The following is a 19816-nucleotide window of genomic DNA, read 5'->3' as shown; positions in this document are numbered from 1 at the left end:
ATTATTATTATTATTAATGGTAAGAAAATACTGGGAGTTTTGCCAGTCAGCATTAGACTGCTGACCTTACAGGAACCACAGTGCTGACGAGACACAGGCAGGAAAACAAACATTTACATCCAGGTACATTTACAGACCGTGCCCTCTTCTGTGCAGTCTCTATTCTGCACCTCACACTCCCCCACATTATAAGGGTCCATTGTGGCGCTCCCCTCATCACCGCCCTCCTCTGCGGCACAGGAGTGGTCAGTGGTGTGATCAGGTGACTGCATCATCCCCCTCTGCGGCACAGGAATGGTCAGCGGTGTGATCAGGTGACTGCATCACCGTATCCTCTGCGGCACAGGAGTAGTCAGTGGTGTGATCAGGTGACTGCATCACCCCCCTCCACTGCGGCACAGGAGTGGTCAGCGGTGTGATCAGGTGACTGCATCATCCCCCTCTGCGGCACAGGAATGGTCAGCGGTGTGATCAGGTGACTGCATCACCGTATCCTCTGCGGCACAGGAGTGGTCAGTGGTGTGATCAGGTGACTGCATCACCCCCCTCCACTGCGGCACAGGAGTGGTCAGCGGTGTGATCAGGTGACTGCATCATCCCCCTCTGCGGCACAGGAATGGTCAGCGGTGTGATCAGGTGACTGCATCATCCCCCTCTGCGGCACAGGAGTGGTCAGCGGTGTGATCAGGTGACTGCATCATCCCCCTCTGCGGCACAGGAATGGTCAGCGGTGTGATCAGGTGACTGCATCATCCCCCTCTGCGGCACAGGAGTGGTCAGCGGTGTGATCAGGTGACCTCATCGCCGTATCCTCTGCGGCACAGGAGTGGTCAGCGGTGTGATCAGGTGACTGCATCATCCCCCTCTGCTGCACAGGAGTGGTCAGCGGTGTGATCAGGTGACTGCATCATCCCCCTCCTCTGCTGCACAGGAGTGGTCAGCGGTGTGATCAGGTGACCTCATTACCGTATCCTCTGCGGCACAGGAGTGGTCAGCGGTGTGATCAGGTGACTGCATCATCCCCCTCTGCGGCACAGGAATGGTCAGCGGTGTGATCAGGTGACTGCATCATCCCCCTCTGCGGCACAAGAGTGGTCAGCGGTGTGATCAGGTGACTGCATCATCCCCCTCTGCGGCACAGGAGTAGTCAGCGGTGTGATCAGGTGACCTCATCGCCGTATCCTCTGCGGCACAGGAGTGGTCAGCGGTGTGATCAGGTGACTGCATCATCCCCCTCTGCTGCACAGGAGTGGTCAGCGGTGTGATCAGGTGACTGCATCATCCCCCTCCTCTGCTGCACAGGAGTGGTCAGCGGTGTGATCAGGTGACCTCATTACCGAATCCTCTGTGGCACAGGAGTGGTCAGCGGTGTGATCAGGTGACTGCATCATCCCCCTCCTCTGCGGCACAGGAGTGGTGGCCTCTGCCCCCTGTAGCGACGGTCAAAGCTTCTGGAAAACAGTGGGAGCAGGCTCTATAAATGTTCTCCCAGTGGCTAAGGACAGACTAATCCCACTTGAACTCGCATGAGCAAGTGCTGGCCCAAGGGGAAATGCCCCTCCGGTCCCTAGCTGCACCCCTGTGATTATCTGCAGCCCAGTAAGTTACATGGCTGGGTCCAGGTCTCTGCATCACATCGTGCTGCCTCTGAGGTCTCTGCCCCTCGTCGTGCTGCCGCTGAGGTCTCTGCCCCTCGTCGTGCTGCCGCAGAGGTCTCTGCCCCTCGTCGCGCTGTCGCAGAGATCTCTGCCCCTCGTCGCGCTGCCGCAGAGGTCTCTGCCCCTCGTCGCGCTGCCGCTGAGGTCTCTGCCCCTCGTCGCGCTGCCGCTGAGGTCTCTGCCCCTCGTCGCGCTGCCGCTGAGGTCTCTGCCCCTCGTCGCGCTGCCGCTGAGGTCTCTGCCCCTCGTCGCGCTGCCGCTGAGGTGTCTGCCTCATGTTGTGCAGATATATTGTGACAAACCCTCAGATGAGCGAGAAAAGAAGCTTCGGGCGTCCATCAGCGAGCACAGCAGGATTACTGTATTGAGTTTCTCTCTCTTTCCCTCCTTGCTGACAGCCTCTCTCTCTTTCCCTCCTTGCTGACGGCGTCCCTCTGTCCCTCCCTGCTGACAGCCTCCCTCTCTTTCCCTCCTTGCTGACAGCCTCCCTCTCTTTCCCTCCTTGCTGACGGCCTCCCTCTCTTTCCCTCCTTGCTGACGGCGTCCCTCTTTCCCTCAGCCTCCCTCTGTCCCTCCTTGCTGACAGCCTCCCTCTCTTTCCCTCCTTGCTGACGGCATCCCTCTTTCCCTCAGCCTCCCTCTTTCCCTCCTTGCTGATGGCCTCCCTCTTTCCCTCCTTGCTGACGGCGTCCCTCTTTCCCTCAGCCTCCCTCTGTCCCTCCTTGCTGACAGCCTCCCTCTCTTTCCCTCCTTGCTGACAGCCTCTCTCTCCTTACTGACAGCCTCCCTCTCTGTCCCTCCTTGCTCACGGCCTCCCTCTTTCCCTCCTTGCTGACAGCATCCCTCAGCCTCCCTCTGTCCCTCCCTGCTGACAGCCTCCCTCTTTCCCTCCTTGCTGACGGCGTCCCTCTTTCCCTCAGCCTCCCTCTGTCCCTCCCTGCTGACAGCCTCCCTCTCTTTCCCTCCTTGCTGACGGCTTCCCTCTTTCCTTCAGCCTCCCTCTGTCCCTCCTTGCTGACGGCCTCCCTCTTTCCCTCCTTGCTGACGGCGTCCCTCTTTCCCTAAGCCTCCCTCTGTCCCTCCTTGCTGACAGCCTCCCTCTTTCCCTCAGCCTCCCTCTGTCCCTCCCTGCTGACAGCCTCCCTCTCTTTCCCTCCTTGCTGACGGCGTCCCTCTTTCCCTCAGCCGCCCTCTCTTTCCCTCCTTGCTGACGGCGTCCGTCTTTCCCTCAACCTCCCTCTGTCCCTCCTTGCTGACAGCCTCCCTCTTTCCCTCCTTGCTGACGGCGTCCCTCTTTCCCCAGCCTCCCTCTTTCCCTCTGTCCCTCCTCTTTTTCTCCTTGCTGACTGCGTCCCTCTGTCCCTCCTTGCTGACAGCCTCCCTCTTTCCCTCCTTGCTGACGGCATCCCTCTTTCCCTCAGCCGCCCTCTGTCCCTCCTTGCTGACAGCCTCCCTCTCTTTCCCTCCTTGCTGACGGCGTCCCTCTTTCCCTCAGCCTGCCTCTCTTTCCCTCCTTGCTGACGGCGTCCGTCTTTCCCTCAACCTCCCTCTGTCCCTCCTTGCTGACAGCCTCCCTCTCTTTCCCTCCTTGCTGACGGCCTCCCTCTTTCCCTCAGCTTCCCTCTTTCCCTCAGCTTCCCTCTGTCCCTCCCCTTTCCCTCCTTGCTGACAGCTTCCCTCTTTCCCTCAGCCTCCCTCTGTCCCTCCTTGCTGACAGCCTCCCTCTCTTTCCCTCAGCCTCCCTCTGTCCCTCCCTGCTGACAGCCTGCCTCTCTTTCCCTCCTTGCTGACGGCGTCCCTCTTTCCCTCAGCCTCCCTCTGTCCCTCCCTGCTGACAGCCTCCCTCTTTCCCTCCTTGCTGACGGCGTCCCTCTTTCCCTCAGCCTCCCTCTCTTTCCCTCCTTGCTGACGGCGTCCCTCTTTCCCTCAGCCTCCATCTGTCCCTCCCTGCTGACAGCCTCCCTCTTTCCCTCCTTGCTGACGGCGTCCCTCTTTCCCTCAGCCTCCCTCTGTCCCTCCTTGCTGACGGCCTCCCTCTCTTTCCCTCCTTGCTGACGGCGTCCCTCTTTCCCTCAGCCTCCCTCTGTCCCTCCTTGCTGACAGCCTCCCTCTCTTTCCCTCCTTGCTGACGGCGTCCCTCTTTCCCTCAGCCTCCCTCTGTCCCTCCTTGCTGACAGCCTCCCTCCTTGCTGACGGCGTCCCTCTTTCCCTCAGCCTCCCTCTCTTTCCCTCAGCCTCCCTCTGTCCCTCCTCTTTCCCTCCTTGCTGACTGCGTCCCTCTTTCCCTCAGCCTCCCTCTCTTTCCCTCAGCCTCCCTCTGTCCCTCCTCTCTGTCCCTCCTTGCTGACAGCCTCCCTCTTTCCCTCAGCCTCCCTCTTTCCCTCAGCCTCCCTCTCTTTCCCTCCTTGCTGACAGCCTCCCTCTTTCCCTAGTTGCTGACGGCCTCCCTCTCTTTCCCTCCTTGCTGACGGCCTCCCTCTCTTTCCCTCCTTGCTGACGGCCTCCCTCTCTTTCCCTCCTTGCTGACGGCCTCCCTCTTTCCCTCAGCCTCCCTCTGTCCCTCCTTGCTGACAGCCTCCCTCTCTTTCCCTCCTTGCTGACGGCGTCCCTCTTTCCCTCAGCCTCCCTCTGTCCCTCTCTTTCCCTCCTTGCTGACGGCGTTCCTCTTTCCCTCAGCCTCCCTCTCTTTCCCTCAGCCTCCCTCTGTCCCTCCTTGCTGACAGCCTCCCTCTCTTTCCCTCCTTGCTGACGGCGTCCCTCTTTCCCTCAGCCTCCCTCTCTTTCCCTCCTTGCTGACGGCGTCCCTCTTTCCCTCAGCCTCCCTCTCTTTCCCTCCTTGCTGACAGCGTCCCTCTTTCCCTCAGCCTCCCTCTCTTTCCCTCCTTGCTGACGGCGTCCCTCTTTCCCTCAGCCTCCCTCTCTTTCCCTCCTTGCTGACGGTGTCCCCCTTTCCCTCAGCCTCCCTCTCTTTCCCTCCTTGCTGACGGCCTCCCCCTCTCCCAGCTGACTGCATTTCTATCCTCTAGGCCACGCTCAGCAGACTGTGTGAGCAGGACAAGGCGGTGCAGGCCCTGGAGCAGAAGCTGCAGCAGCTGCACAAGGAGAAGGTGAGAGCGCCCCCGGTGGTGGTCGTCCTCTGCTGCCGCCCTCCCTGGGTCACTGACTTGCTGTGTTCCTGCAGTACACACTGGAGCAAGCGCTGCTGTCCGCCAGTCAAGAGATTGAGAAGAACACGGAGACCCCGACCGCTGTGCAGAGTGTGGTACTGCAGCGCGACGATCTGCAGAGCGGACTGCTGAGTACCTGCCGCGAGGTGTCCCGGGCCACGGCGGTGAGTGCCGCACACAGACCTGCGTGCACTGCCAGCGGCTGCCACTAGGGGGACTGTACAGCGCTGTGTCGCCCCTGATGGTGGCTGCACCCAGTCACTGTCCATCCCCCAATCACTGCTGTCACTAGGGGGTCTGTACGGCGCTGTCTCGCCCCCGATGGTGGCTGTAGCCAGTCACTGCCCATCCCCCAATCACTGCTGTCACTAGGGGGTCTGTACAGCGCTGTGTCGCCCCCTGATGGTGGCTGCACCCAGTCACTGTCCATCCCCCAATCACTGTCTCTAGGGGGTCTGTACAGCGCTGTGTCACCCCCTGATGGTGGCTGCACCCAGTCACTGTCCATCCCCCAATCACTGTCTCTAGGGGGTCTGTTCAGCGCTGTGTCGCCCCCTGATGGTGGCTGCACCCAGTCACTGTCCATCCCCCAATCACTGTCTCTAGGGGGTCTGTACGGCGCTGTCGCCCCCTGATGGTGGCTGCACCCAGTCACTGTCCATCCCCCAATCACTGTCTCTAGGGGGTCTGTACAGCGCTGTGTCGCCCTCTGGTGGTGGCTGCAGCCGATCACTGCCCATCCCCCAATCACTGCTGTCACTAAGGGGGTCTGTACGGCGCTGTGTCGCCCCCAATGGTGGCTGCAGCCGATCACTGCCCATCCCCCAATCACTGCTGTCACTAGGGGGTCTGTACGGCGCTGTGTCGCCCCCAATGGTGGCTGCAGCCGATCACTGCCCATCCCCCAATCACTGCTGTCACTAGGGGGTTTGTACGGCGCTGTGTCGCCCCTGATGGTGGCTGCAGCCGATCACTGCCCATCCCCCAATCACTGCTGTCACTAGGGGGTCTGTACGGCGCTGTGTCGCCCCCAATGGTGGCTGCAGCCGATCACTGCCCATCCCCCAATCACTGCTGTCACTAGGGGGTCTGTACGGCGCTGTGTCGCCCCCAATGGTGGCTGCAGCCGATCACTGCCCATCCCCCAATCACTGCTGTCACTAGGGGGTCTGTACGGCGCTGTGTCGCCCCCAATGGTGGCTGCAGCCTATCACTGCCCATCCCCCAATCACTGCTGTCACTTGGGGGTCTGTACGGCGCTGTCGCCCCCAATGGTGGCTGCAGCCTATCACTGCCCATCCCCCAATCACTGCTGTCACTAGGGGGTCTGTACGGCGCTGTGTCGCCCCCAATGGTGGCTGCAGCCGATCACTGCCCATCCCCCAATCACTGCTGTCACTAGGGGGTCTGTACGGTGCTGTGTCGCCCCCAATGGTGGCTGCAGCCTATCACTGCCCATCCCCCAATCACTGCTGTCACTAGGGGGTCTGTACGGCGCTGTGTCGCCCCCAATGGTGGCTGCAGCCGATCACTGCCCATTCCCCAATCACTGCTGTCACTAGGGGGTCTGTATGGCGCTGTGTCGCCCCCTGGTGGTGGCTGCAGCCGATCACTGCCCATCCCCCAATCACTGCTGTCACTAGGGGGTCTGTACGGCGCTGTGTCGCCCCCAATGGTGGCTGCAGCCGATCACTGCCCATCCCCCAATCACTGCTGTCACTAGGGGGTCTGTACGGCGCTGTGTCGCCCCCAATGGTGGCTGCAGCCTATCACTGCCCATCCCCCAATCACTGCTGTCACTTGGGGGTCTGTACGGCGCTGTGTCGCCCCCAATGGTGGCTGCAGCCGATCACTGCCCATTCCCCAATCACTGCTGTCACTAGGGGGTCTGTATGGCGCTGTGTCGCCCCCTGGTGGTGGCCGCAGCATATCACTGCCCATCCCCCAATCACTGCTGTCACTAGGGGGTCTGTACGGCGCTGTCGCCCCCAATGGTGGCTGCAGCCTATCACTGCCCATCCCCCAATCACTGCTGTCACTAGGGGGTCTGTACGGCGCTGTGTCGCCCTCTGGTGGTGGCTGCAGCCGATCACTGCCCATCCCCCAATCACTGCTGTCACTAGGGGGTCTGTACGGCGCTGTGTCGCCCCCAATGGTGGCTGCAGCCGATCACTGCCCATCCCCCAATCACTGCTGTCACTAGGGGTCTGTACGGCGCTGTGTCGCCCCCTGGTGGTGGCTGCAGCCTATCACTGCCCATCCCCCAATCACTGCTGTCACTAGGGGGTCTGTACGGCGCTGTGTCGCCCCCGATGGTGGCTGCAGCCGATCACTGCCCATCCCCCAATCACTGCTGTCACTAGGGGTCTGTACGGCGCTGTGTCGCCCCCTGGTGGTGGCCGCAGCCTATCACTGCCCATCCCCCAATCACTGCTGTCACTAGGGGGTCTGTACGGCGCTGTCGCCCCCAATGGTGGCTGCAGCCTATCACTGCCCATCCCCCAATCACTGCTGTCACTAGGGGGTCTGTACGGCGCTGTGTCGCCCTCTGGTGGTGGCTGCAGCCGATCACTGCCCATCCCCCAATCACTGCTGTCACTAGGGGGTCTGTACGGCGCTGTGTCGCCCCCGATGGTGGCTGCAGCCGATCACTGCCCATCCCCCAATCACTGCTGTCACTAGGGGGTCTGTACGGCGCTGTGTCGCCCCCGATGGTGGCTGCAGCCGATCACTGCCCATCCCCCAATCACTGCTGTCACTAGGGGGTCTGTACAGCGCTGTGTCGCCCCCTGGTGGTGGCTGCAGCCTATCACTGCCCATCCCCCAATCACTGCTGTCACTAGGGGGTCTGTACGGCGCTGTGTCGCCCCCGATGGTGGCTGCAGCCGATCACTGCCCATCCCCCAATCACTGCTGTCACTAGGGGGTCTGTACGGCGCTGTGTCGCCCCCTGGTGGTGGCCGCAGCCTATCACTGCCCATCCCCCAATCACTGCTGTCACTAGGGGGTCTGTACGGCGCTGTGTCGCCCCCGATGGTGGCTGTAGCCAGTCACTGCCCATCCCCCAATCACTGCTGTCACTAGGGGGTCTGTACGGCGCTGTGTCGCCCCCGATGGTGGCTGTAGCCAGTCACTGCCCATCACCCAATCACTGCTGTCACTAGGGGGTCTGTATGGCGCTGTGTCGCCCCCTGGTGGTGGCTGCAGCCGATCACTGCCCATCCCCCAATCACTGCTGTCACTAGGGGGTCTGTATGGCGCTGTGTCGCCCCCTGGTGGTGGCTGCAGCCGATCACTGCCCATCCCCCAATCACTGCTGTCACTAGGGGGTCTGTACGGCGCTGTCGCCCCCAATGGTGGCTGCAGCCGATCACTGCCCATCCCCCAATCACTGCTGTCACTAGGGGGTCTGTACGGCGCTGTGTCGCCCCCTGGTGGTGGCCGCAGCCAGTGCAGGATGTCGCGCCTGTAACCTTCGGCTCTTGCCATTAATGCAGGAGTTGGAGCAATCCTGGAGGGAATACGACAAGTTAGAGCGAGAGGTCACCACCGCGAGAAGCGGGATGCGGGAGCGGTTAGAACGTCTGGGGGAGGTCCAGGTAAGAGCCTCAGCCTCCTCTGCGGGGTGGTCAGAAGAGGCCTGAGGGATGCGGTACTGCTGGCTGCTTCCAGAGAGCAGCAGCGGTGTATGGGGCTGCGCTCATCTCGTGCTCTCTGTAGACGGAGGCCGCCGGCATCCAGCGAGCGCAGATGCAGAAGGAGATCTGGAGGATCCAGGACGTGATGGAGGGACTCAGTAAGCACAAGCAGCGGAGGCTGCAGACAGGTGAGGGCTGGAGCTGAGCCGCAGTGTAAAGCATGGAGGAGGCCGGCCACGGGCTAATGCTTAACTTACTGTGTCTTACAGGAGAACCCAAGCCGCCGTCATCAGGGCTGACTTCTGGGGAGGTGAGTGCTGCGCCTTCAGTGGGCAGGGTCCGCAAGATGCATGTGTCCGCGAGCACTTCAGTGTGGGGGGGCTGTGCAGTCCTGACCGGGGGTCCTCGTGGCATAGTCAGTGCTCCAGCCGGAGACGTGTCCTGTCTGCTGCATGCTTGGTGTGTATTATCGGCTGCCATGATGGCAGTCTGTGATGGTGATGGTGATGATGGCACGGTCTGTGATCATGATGATGGTGAGCTGTGATCATGATTATGCAGCTCTTTGGCGCCCCCTTACCCTCGGGTCAGTCAGGGAACTGCACCTGGGATAATTAGTCGCCAGGAAGGCTGCCTTGCTATGTACTGGCTATTGGGCACACTGCAGCGAGGGCGATATAATATATAATTCTGTCACTGCCAGCTTTACCCAACAAGCTCAGTACGGTCAGCTGCCACCAGCTCCTATTCCTAAATCAATAACGGGTCCGGAGCCAACCCAATTAGTAGCGTAATTCACTTCAGAGGACATGACAGTACGTTATAGAGCAAGGAGAAACAAAGCTAGTAATTTTATATATTTTACTCCAAAAGGTAGGCAGTGTTTACAAAAGTGGAACAAGATCTTATAAAATGAGACAATTCTATATATGTACAGAATGATTACAAGGGATTAACGGAAGAAAATATGGTTCTTTCATATCATGGCTGACCATGCGGCTGGGGAGGAGCATATGTCCCAGTGCATCAGAGCAGCTTGCAGAGCTGCTGTTAGCTCTTTTCCTGGGCAAAAGCTGACTCATAACTCAGCCGGTTTAAGATATACCCTCTGGTCGGGGCATCACTCAGTAGGCTGAGGTATGACATGCACTCTTTTCTCAGAGAGACTGCAGCGTACTGAAAGCTAGCCATCGTAGCTCGGGGATGGCACCCGTATAGCGACCAGGGAACTACCATTCTTCAGTGCATGAGCTGGGCGGTAATTTGAGCCCAAACATGAAGTGGACATGAGCAGTAACCGTTTCTCCTTTTCTGCTAGGCGCTGCGCTTAGAAAACGCACTGGTGTGTAGCCCTATTGTTGCACCTACCAAATATATAACTTTCATATCTCTGTCACTAATTGGGGTCAAGTCATGGCTTCCTATGAAGTCTTTATGTGAAGGAAGCCCCTGTTCCCCCCACGTCACCAATCCGTGACGTCACTACACAGGCACAGCTCTCCGGCGCCCCCTTTGTCTCTCAGGTCAGTAAGGGAACTGCACCTAGAGCAAATGGCCGCCGGGGAGACTGCCCTGTTACCCACGCTGGGTATTCTAGGATTCGCAATCAGAGTAAAAGGATCAGCCCAAAATTAATTTATGATTTAATTGCCTTAAGGGCGCACTAGGTAATTACAAGAAATATACAATCACAATATATCAAGAGTTACAGTCAGAGTACAATATAACAACAATGATACAAGGCTTAAGGTATAAAGCTGGAGGTCACTTTACCAGGTTAGAGGTCGCTTGTGGAAGCCGGGGGGCGCAGCGTTCCGCAGGTCCAAAACTTTAGTTGCCGGGCAGCCCCCAGAAAGCGTGTGCTTGCCCCCCTCTGGCTGGCATGCCCTGTTTCTTAAGTGGTCATCTTCTGTGTGTCCCACTCTCCACATGTTCCAGCTCTTAACCCTGCCGTGTCCCTCCCCCTGTAGCTGGGTGGGCTTAGCAATCTCCACCCCTCTGCCTCCCTGCAAGATTTATTCCAATATCTAATAAATGGGATAACTTCTCTCAGGATGATCGGATCAGTACCCGGGCAGTACCAGCGCCTGTGGTTTGTTCTGCCGGTCGTACAGGGATCAAACCTGGACCCATTCGGTCCCTGTGGGAGGCGGATCTCTATATCTCGGGTTTCAGACCTCCCACAGACACAGGAGTCGCACTATTAGATGCACAATTTCTTTAGGACGAGGGGAATTTTTTTTTATGAGCCGGTACCTCGGACGATGCGTCCATAATTCACGATTCCATGTTTGAGACGGTTTGACTGGACAGCCATAATAGATGTGTATCCAGTGGCCACTTGACATGCGTGGTTTAATTAAGCCCCCAGGCATTTCCAAGCCCCCTGCTGGTGTGGCTTCCTCCCTGAGCTTTGAAGTACCTTCTGCAATCTACACTGAGGTCAGCCGATTACCATACTAATAGGCACTATGTTCATTAGAAAAGGTGGGGGCCAGGAGCACTCCTCTCTGCAGACCTGTGACCAGGAGACAAAATGGAGTCACGCCAATCTGTGTTAGTATGCCCGTCCAAGATGGCGGCTGTTCCCTCATCACACCTCCCTGCTTTAGAGGGCGCTAGGGGGCATCACATTCCTGTGTTCCCCCGTGCGCCCTTCCGCACCTTCTCCTTGCCGGGACAACCCATCAGCATTACCATGGTCTCTGCCCCCTCCTCTGTCTCTCTCCGAGGCTGTCTCTGCCTCCTCCTCTGTCTCTCTGAGGCAGTCTCTGCCTCCTCCTCTGTCTCTCTTTGAGGCTGTCTCTGCCCCCTCCTCTCCCTGTCTGAGGCTGCCTCTGTCTCCTCCTCCCTCTTTCTGAGGCTGTCCCTGCCCCCTCCTCTCTGTCTCTGAAGCTGTCTCTGCCTCTCTCTTTCTGAGGCTGTCCCTGCCCCCTCCTCTCTCTCTCTCTGAGGCAGTCTCTGCCTCCTCCTCTCTGTCTCTGAGGCGGTCCCTGCCTCCTCCTCGGTCTCTGAGCGGATAGGGTACCCCTAACTGTCGGTCCCTGGGCCACGCCTCCGGTGAACCCTGCTGGACCGTTACCTGGAACAGCCATCCCTGGTCCCAGACCACCCGCTCGCGGTCTGACCCCCCAGGAGGCTGTGCTGCCTGCTCCTTGAGAGCTTTCAGGCTAGCATCAGCTTCCAACGCTGCCTGAAATCCCTGACTCGATGTGGTGAGAATGGACGACACTGCCACATCCGCTGTCAGCTCCCCGGGATCTGTCTCCTGGCCGCTGTCTGACTCGGCCGCCACTTGGTCAGAGAGGGGGAAGCCGTCGGACCTCTGCAAGGCTCCTTGGGCTCTGGCGCTCCCACTCCTGGTGACAGCGGCCACGACCGCTGTGCCCATGGGTAGCGCCTGCTTCCCCCCGGCTCCTAACCAAGTCGCCGGGTCAGGCAGACTTCCCTGCCCTCCTGACATCCCGGGTGTGGGGAACTCCTGCCCTGGGGTCTTACCTGGTGGCTCCTCTCCTGGGACGCCTCCTCCCCCCATGGCCTGTTCCTCTTCCTGCAGGGGCCCTAGGCTCAGCAGGCTGGATTCACTTAGGGGCCCTATACTGCCCATAGCAGCCCCTCCCTCCACCTCTGAGCTCTCCCCTACAGTCTCCTCACCTGTCCTCCCTGTGAGCCCTGTGTGTGTGGTGTCAGTGTATGGATTACCCTCAGGTTTCAATCCCTCCTCCACTGTTGGAGGCACATTCAACACATCAACATCCACAGTAGAGTCATGACATTCTTGGGGAGCCGAACTTGGGGGTTCAGTGGCCACATACTGAGACACTATCCGCCCCAAATCGGTCCCAAGTAATACATTGGCAGGAATATTTGACGTTACTCCCACCTCCCGCACTCCCCTCCCGGCGCCCCAGTCCAAAAACACCTTGGCGACAGGCAGCGCCGGTTCCACGCCTCCAATTCCGGAGACGGAAAGGGTTCTCCCCGGCACCAAGTCTTGAGGGGACACCACCTCAGGACGTACCAGGGTTCGTTCAGCGCCTGTGTCCCGCAGTCCCATGACCGCTGAGCGGCCGATGGTGACGGGTTGGTAATTGTCCAGGGACCTCCCACCACCCCCTCCCACACATAAAACAGTGGACGGTTTTGGGGACATGGATGGGGCCTTAAGACGCTGGGGACATGCAGACTTGAAGTGTCCCAGCTGGTTGCAGTGATGACAACGTCTGGGTTCTGCGCCTGGCCTGGAGAGGGCAGCAGGGGGGTACACCCCTTGCACTCTGGGGGCTGGGGAAACAGGGGCAGGATTGGGCTTACCCCCTCTCCAGGTGCAGCTGGCAGGCTTCTTCGGCTCAGGCGCCCTGTTATTGGCATACTCATCTGCCAGGGCGGCTGTAGCAGAAGCCCCCTTCGGTTTCCGGTCACGAAGGAACTGCTGGAGGTCCTCTGAGCAGTTCCACAAGAACTGCTCCGTGACGAACAGTTCCTGGACCTCCTGGCGGGTGGTGAGCGCTAGACCCGAGGTCCAGTGCTCTGCAGCTCTCAGCAACGTCCACATGTGGTCGGTCCAGGTGTCCTTTGGGCCCCGCTGCAGGCTCCGGAACTTCTTGCGGTAGGACTCCGGGGTGAGGTTGTAGTGTTGGATCAGGGCCCGCTTGATGCTGCTGTAGTCCTGCTCCGCCCCGGCAGGTAAGTCCCCCAAAACTTCCAGGGACTTACCCCTCAAACGGGGGGTCAGGTATCTTGCCCACTGAGCCGGGGCCAGATGGTGTTGAAGGCAGGTCCTTTCAAAGGCCAGCAAGAAGGAATCCAGGTCTCCATCCTTCTCAAGCAGAGGGAAGTCCTCGGCCCGGACTTTGGAAACCCTGGACTCGGGTGGTGCTGGGGCGTCCAGCGGGAGCCCGTGTTGAGCCATCTCCAGTCGGTGCTGGCGCTCCGCTGCTCTCTCTGCCGCTGCTTGCTCTGCTGCCCGCTCTGCAGCTTTCTTGGCCCGCTCTGCAGCTTTCTCGGCCCGCTCCGCTGCCTCACGGCGTTCTGCACGCTCTTGCTCCGCCGCTTCACGGCGTTCTGCACGCTCGGCCTCCGCTGCCTTCTCTGCAGCTGCCATGAGTCTCATATAGGCGTCTTCATTACCCGCCTCGAGACGTGCCACTGCCGCTGCAACAAGGGCCTCTGATGTGGACAGGCTGGGGCGGGTAGGTGGTGGGTAGTCCCTTGCCGGACTAAGCACAGGTGGCTGGCTCCTTGGGGAGTCTGGGCTGAGCTCCCCCTCGCCTTGAACAGTAAAGTCCACCACCACCTCCTCATCGACCATAGCACTGGCCTGCGCCCTCACTGCACTCCTGGTGCCCTCTGCCATCTTTGGAACCTCTGGTTACTGACACAGCTGTAACCCTGACCTTGCACACAACTTATTATATCTACACTCTGACTGTCTAGTGCTGGGCTGACCTTAAGACCCCAGCAGTGAAAGTTACCACTGGTAGTCTTTAGTGTCTGGGAGTAGGGGTCCCACGCACACTATTACTCTGATCCCACGTACGCTGCCACCACTGTGAAGGAAGCCCCTGTTCCTCCCACGTCACCAATCCGTGACGTCACTACACAGGCACAGCTCTCCGGCGCCCCCTTTGTCTCTCAGGTCAGTAAGGGAACTGCACCTAGAGCAAATGGCCGCCGGGGAGACTGCCCTGTTACCCACGCTGGGTATTCTAGGATTCGCAATCAGAGTAAAAGGATCAGCCCAAAATTAATTTATGATTTAATTGCCTTAAGGGCGCACTAGGTAATTACAAGAAATATACAATCACAATATATCAAGAGTTACAGTCAGAGTACAATATAACAACAATGATACAAGGCTTAAGGTATAAAGCTGGAGGTCACTTTACCAGGTTAGAGGTCGCTTGTGGAAGCCGGGGGGCGCAGCGTTCCGCAGGTCCAAAACTTTAGTTGCCGGGCAGCCCCCAGAAAGCGTGTGCTTGCCCCCCTCTGGCTGGCATGCCCTGTTTCTTAGCTGGTCATCTTCTGTGTGTCACCCGCTCTCCACATGTTCCAGCTCTTAACCCTGCCGTGTCCCTCCCCCTGTAGCTGGGTGGACTTAGCAATCTCCACCCCTCTGCCTCCCTGCAAGATTTATTCCATTATCTAATAAATGGGATAACTTCTCTCAGGATGATCGGATCAGTACCCGGGCAGTACCAGCGCCTGTGGTTTGTTCTGCCGGTCGGTCGTACAGGGATCAAACCTGGACCCATTCGGTCCCTGTGGGAGGCTGATCTCTATATCTCGGGTTTCAGACCTCCCACAGACACAGGAGTCGCACTATTAGATGCACAATTTCTTTAGGACGAGGGGAATATTTTTTATGAGCCGGTACCTCGGACGATGCGTCCATAATTCACGATTCCATGTTTGAGACGGTTTGACTGGACAGCCATAAGAGAGATGTTTATCCAGTGGCCACTTGACATGCGTGCTTTAATTAAGCCCCCATGCATTTCCAAGCCCCCTGCTGGTGTGGCTTCCTCCCTGAGCTTTGAAGTACCTTCTGCAATCTACACTGAGCTCAGCCGATTACCATACTAATAGGCACTATGTTCATTAGAAAAGGTGGGGGCCAGGAGCACTCCTCTCTGCAGACCTGTGACCAGGAGGCAAAATGGAGTCACGCCAATCTGTGTTAGTATGCCCGTCCAAGATGGCGGCTGTTCCCTCATCACACTTTACATGAACAAAAGAGCACATGGGACTATGGCTGCCTTTCCCTGCTTAAAGCCATAAACTACTCAGTGGGGGCTGCTGCACATTGGTATCTAGTTGCAGCGTATGTAGTGAGAAGAGTTTCCTATGCAGCTGAATAGGGGAGTCGGAGAGCCTGCAGCGTGTGTCTGCCATAGGAAAAAAGGAGGGGGGTCGAGTCTGCAGCGTGTGTGTGCCATGGAACATTCTAGAACTATACTCATAATATGGCATAGTTATAATATCGTGAATGGATGTGATCATGATAGCGGGATTTCATGATGGTGGGCTGGGATCATGATGGGATGTGATCATGATGGGATGTGATCATGATGGTGGGATGTGATGATGGTGGGCTGTGATCATGATGGTGGGCTGGGATCATGATGGGATGTGATCATGATGGTGGGATGTGGTGATGGTGGGCTGTGATCATGATGGTTGTCTGTGATCATGATGGTGGGCTGGGCTCATGATGGTGGGATGTGATGATGGTGGGCTGGGATCATGATGGTGGGCTGGGATCATGATGGGATGTGATCATGATGGTGGGCTGTGATGATGGTGGGCTGTGATCATGATGGTTGGCTGTGATCATGATGGTTGGCTGTGATCATGATGGTTGGCTGTGATCATGATGGTGGGCTGTGATCATGATGGTGGGCTGTGATCATGATGGGCTGTGATCATGATGGTGGGCTGTGATGATGGTGGGCTGTGATCATGATGGTTGGCTGTGATCATGATGGTTGGCTGTGATCATGATGGTTGGCTGTGATCATGATGGTGGGCTGTGATCATGATGGTGGGCTGTGATCATGATGGGCTGTGATCATGATGGTGGGCTGGGATCATGATGGTTGGCTGGGATCATGATGGTTGGCTGGGATCATGATGGTGGGCTGGGATCATGATGGTGGGCTGGGATCATGATGGTGGGCTGGGATCATGATGGTGGGCTGGGATCATGATGGTGGGCTGGGATCATGATGGTGGGCTGGGATCATGATGGTGGGCTGGGATCATGATGGGCTGGGATCATGATGGGATGTGATCATGATGGTGGGCTTGTGATCATGATGGTGGGCTTGTGATCATGATGGTGGGCTTGTGATCACGATGGTTGGCTGTGATCACGATGGTTGGCTGTGATCACGATGGTTGGCTGTGATCATGATGGTTGGCTGTGATCATGATGGTTGGCTGTGATCATGATGGTTGGCTGTGATCATGATGGTTGGCTGTGATCATGATGGTGGGCTGTGATCATGATGGTGGGCTGTGATCATGATGGTGGGCTGTGATCATGATGGTGGGCTGGGATCATGATGGTGGGCTGGGATCATGATGGTGGGCTGGGATCATGATGGTGGGCTGGGATCATGATGGTGGGCTGGGATCATGATGGTGGGCTGGGATCATGATGGTGGGTTGGGATCATGATGGTGGGCTGGGATCATGATGGGATGTGATCATGATGGTTGTCTGTGATCATGATGGTTGGCTGTGATCATGATGGTTGGCTGTGATCATGATGGTGGGCTGGGATCATGATGGTGGGCTGGGATCATGATGGGATGTGATCATGATGGTGGGCTGGGATCATGATGGGATGTGATCATGATGGTTGGCTGGGATCATGATGGTTGGCTGTGATCTTGATGGTTGGCTGTGATCATGATGGTGGGCTGTGATCATGATGGTGGGCTGTGATCATGATGGTGGGCTGTGATCATGATGGTGGGCTGTGATCATGATGGTGGGATGTGATCATGATGGTGGGCTGTGATCATGATGGGATGTGATCATGATGGTGGGCTGGGATCATGATGGTGGGCTGGGATCATGATGGGATGTGATCATGATGGTGGGCTGGGATCATGATGGGATGTGATCATGATGGTGGGCTGGGATCATGATGGTTGGCTGTGATCTTGATGGTTGGCTGTGATCATGATGGTGGGATGTGATCATGATGGTGGGCTGTGATCATGATGGTGTGCTGCTCCAGGCCCTGGTACTTATGAGGCTGGACGCCTCGATTACTTGTCCCTGTGTGTGATGAGTGCCTCTTGGTGGTGGAGGCTGAGTGCGGGTTTGGCAGTTGTGTGTGGCCGGGCAGTGTGGTCTCCTGTTGGCCCATATTGCTTTCCGGTGAGATGACGATGTGCCGCATTCCCTTCGTCTCTGTAACGACCTGTTCTGCAATCTGCAGGAAGAGGAGCGCGTTCCTCCGCGTCCTCCGCTCCCGCGCTCCTATGACTTTGCTGATGCAGCTCCCTCTCTTCCCCATGTACCAAGTGATAGCAGCTCGTCCTTGCTGTGTTACAGCAGGGGCCCCGTCCACCTCCCCGACGACAAGACCGCCCATCACGTGCAGGCTTATCAGAGAAACGGATCCCACTGTGTAAGAGCCGTGCCCTCCGCCCGGGCCTGTCGCTCCATCTCATCTCTTCACCCACAGTGCCCTCTACCTGGGCTTGTCACTCAACCTCCTCTAATCTACCGCAGTGCCCTCCCCCCGGGCCTGTCACTCCACCCCATCTCTTCGCTTGCAGTGCCCTCTCCCAGGCCTGTCCCTCCACCCTATGTTAGCGCCCACAGTACCCTGTGCCTGGACTCGTCATTCCACCCCATCTCAGCGCCCGCAGTACCCTCTGTCTGGGCCTTTCGCTCAACCCCATCTCAGCGCCGGCAACACCCCTTCACCCAGGCCTGTCGCTCCACCTCATCTTAGTGCCCACAGTATCCTCTGTCTGGGCCTGTCACTCCACCTCATCTGATCGCCCGCAGTGCCCTCTGCCCAAGCCTGCCATTCCACCCCATCCCTCCACTGGCCTATCGCTCCATCCATACGCCTGCAGTGCCGTTGGCCTAGCCTCTCGCTCCACCTCATATAACATTCTCAGTTCCCTCTGCCCAGGCTTGTTCCTCCATCCTATCTTATTACCTGCAGTGCCCTCCCCCCAGGCCTGTCGCTCCATCCCAACTCATCGCCTGCTGTGCCCTCCACCTGGGCCTGTCGCTCCACCCCATCTCATTGTCCGCAGTGCCCTCTGCCTGGACCTGTCGCTCCACACCATTTCATCGTCCGGAGTTCCCACCACTCGGGCCTGTCTCTCCACCCCATCTCATCATCCACAGTGCCCTCCGCCCGGGCATGTCGCTCCACACCATTTCATCATTCTCAGTTCCCTCCGTCCGGGCCTGTCACGCCACCCCTTCTCATTGTCCGCAGTTCCTTCCGCTCGGGCCTGTCGCTCCACCCATCCCACCACTTTGCAGTGCCCTTCGCCCGGGCCTGTCACTCCACCTCATGTCATCGTCCGCAGTTCCCCCCGCCCGGGCCTGTCGCTCCACCCCATCTCATTGTCCACAGTGCCCTCCGCCCGGGCCTGTCGCTCCACCCCATCTCATCGTCCACAGTGCCCTCCGCCTGGGCCTGTCGCTCCACACCATCTCATCGTCTGGGCATGTCACTACACCCCATCTCATCGTCCGCAGTTCCTTCCTCTCGGGCCTGTCGTTCCACCCCATCCTACCACTTTGCAGCCCCTCCGCCCGGGACTGTCGCTCCACCTCATCTCATCGTCCGCTGGTCCCTCCGCCTAGGTCTGTCGCTCCACCCCATGTTATTGTAAGCAGTTCCCTCCGCCCTGGCCTATCACTCCACCCCATCCCACCACTTTGCAGTGCCCTGTGCCTGGGCCTGTCGCTCCACCCCATCTCATCACCTGGCAGGCACCTCTTGGCTGTGGGTCTTGTACCTCCATGGATAAGGACATCTGGCGGTGGTTGTGGGGAGCACATGGGGCAAGAGATGGGCGGACTCCACGATCTATGATGGGAGGGACAATGTTTGGTGTTTTCCCTGCAGATAACTTCATCAGGTCATTCACTGCTCCCATCCTCATCCTCACCCGTCTATCACTGTTGCCTATCCTCATCCTCGCGCGTCTATCACTGTTGCTTATCCTCACCCGTCTATCACTACACCCATCCTTGCCCGTCTGTCTTTGCGCCCATTCTCATCCTCGCGCGTCTACCACTGTCGCCCATCCTCACCCTCGCCCATCCTCACCCGTCTATCACTACACCCATCCTCGCCCCCTCTGTCTTTGCGCCCATTCTCATCCTCGCGCGTCTACCACTGTCGCCCATCCTCACCCTCGCCCATCCTCACCCGTCTATCACTACACCCATCCTCGCCCCCTCTGTCTTTGCGCCCATTCTCATCCTCGCGCGTCTACCACTGTCGCCCATCCTCACCCGTCTATCACTACACCCATCCTCGCCCCCTCTGTCTTTGCGCCCATTCTCATCCTCGCGCGTCTACCACTGTCGCCCATCCTCACCCGTCTATCACTACACCCATCCTCGCCCCCTCTGTCTTTGCGCCCATTCTCATCCTCGCGCGTCTACCACTGTCGCCCATCCTCACCCGTCTATCACTACACCCATCCTCGCCCCCTCTGTCTTTGCGCCCATTCTCATCCTCGCGCGTCTACCACTGTCGCCCATCCTCACCCGTCTATCACTACACCCATCCTCGCCCCCTCTGTCTTTGCGCCCATTCTCATCCTCGCGCGTCTACCACTGTCGCCCATCCTCACCC

General features: G+C 58.4%; 1 protein-coding gene across 14 annotated transcripts in view; it reads left to right on the top strand.

Moving 5' to 3' along the window:
* PLEKHA5 (pleckstrin homology domain containing A5) overlaps nucleotides 1-19816 on the top strand; it is a 189823-nt gene that overhangs the window by 156092 nt on the left and 13915 nt on the right. For 8 of the 14 annotated variants that reach the window (XM_077267260.1, XM_077267256.1, XM_077267257.1 and 5 more), the window contains 6 exons: nucleotides 4685-4765; nucleotides 4840-4989; nucleotides 8323-8424; nucleotides 8546-8651; nucleotides 8733-8773; nucleotides 17417-17608. In XM_077267260.1, the coding sequence (XP_077123375.1) occupies nucleotides 4685-4765; nucleotides 4840-4989; nucleotides 8323-8424; nucleotides 8546-8651; nucleotides 8733-8773; nucleotides 17417-17608 (672 nt within the window). The remainder of the gene's footprint in view (nucleotides 1-4684; nucleotides 4766-4839; nucleotides 4990-8322; nucleotides 8425-8545; nucleotides 8652-8732; nucleotides 8774-17416; nucleotides 17609-19816) is intronic. The other 6 variants (XM_077267264.1, XM_077267261.1, XM_077267259.1 and 3 more) reach the window with 2 other exon arrangements.

The sequence above is a fragment of the Ranitomeya variabilis genome, chromosome 5, assembly GCF_051348905.1.
Source record: "Ranitomeya variabilis isolate aRanVar5 chromosome 5, aRanVar5.hap1, whole genome shotgun sequence".
Lineage (NCBI taxonomy): Eukaryota > Metazoa > Chordata > Amphibia > Anura > Dendrobatidae > Ranitomeya > Ranitomeya variabilis.
This window is presented reverse-complemented; position numbering and strand designations above follow the sequence as displayed.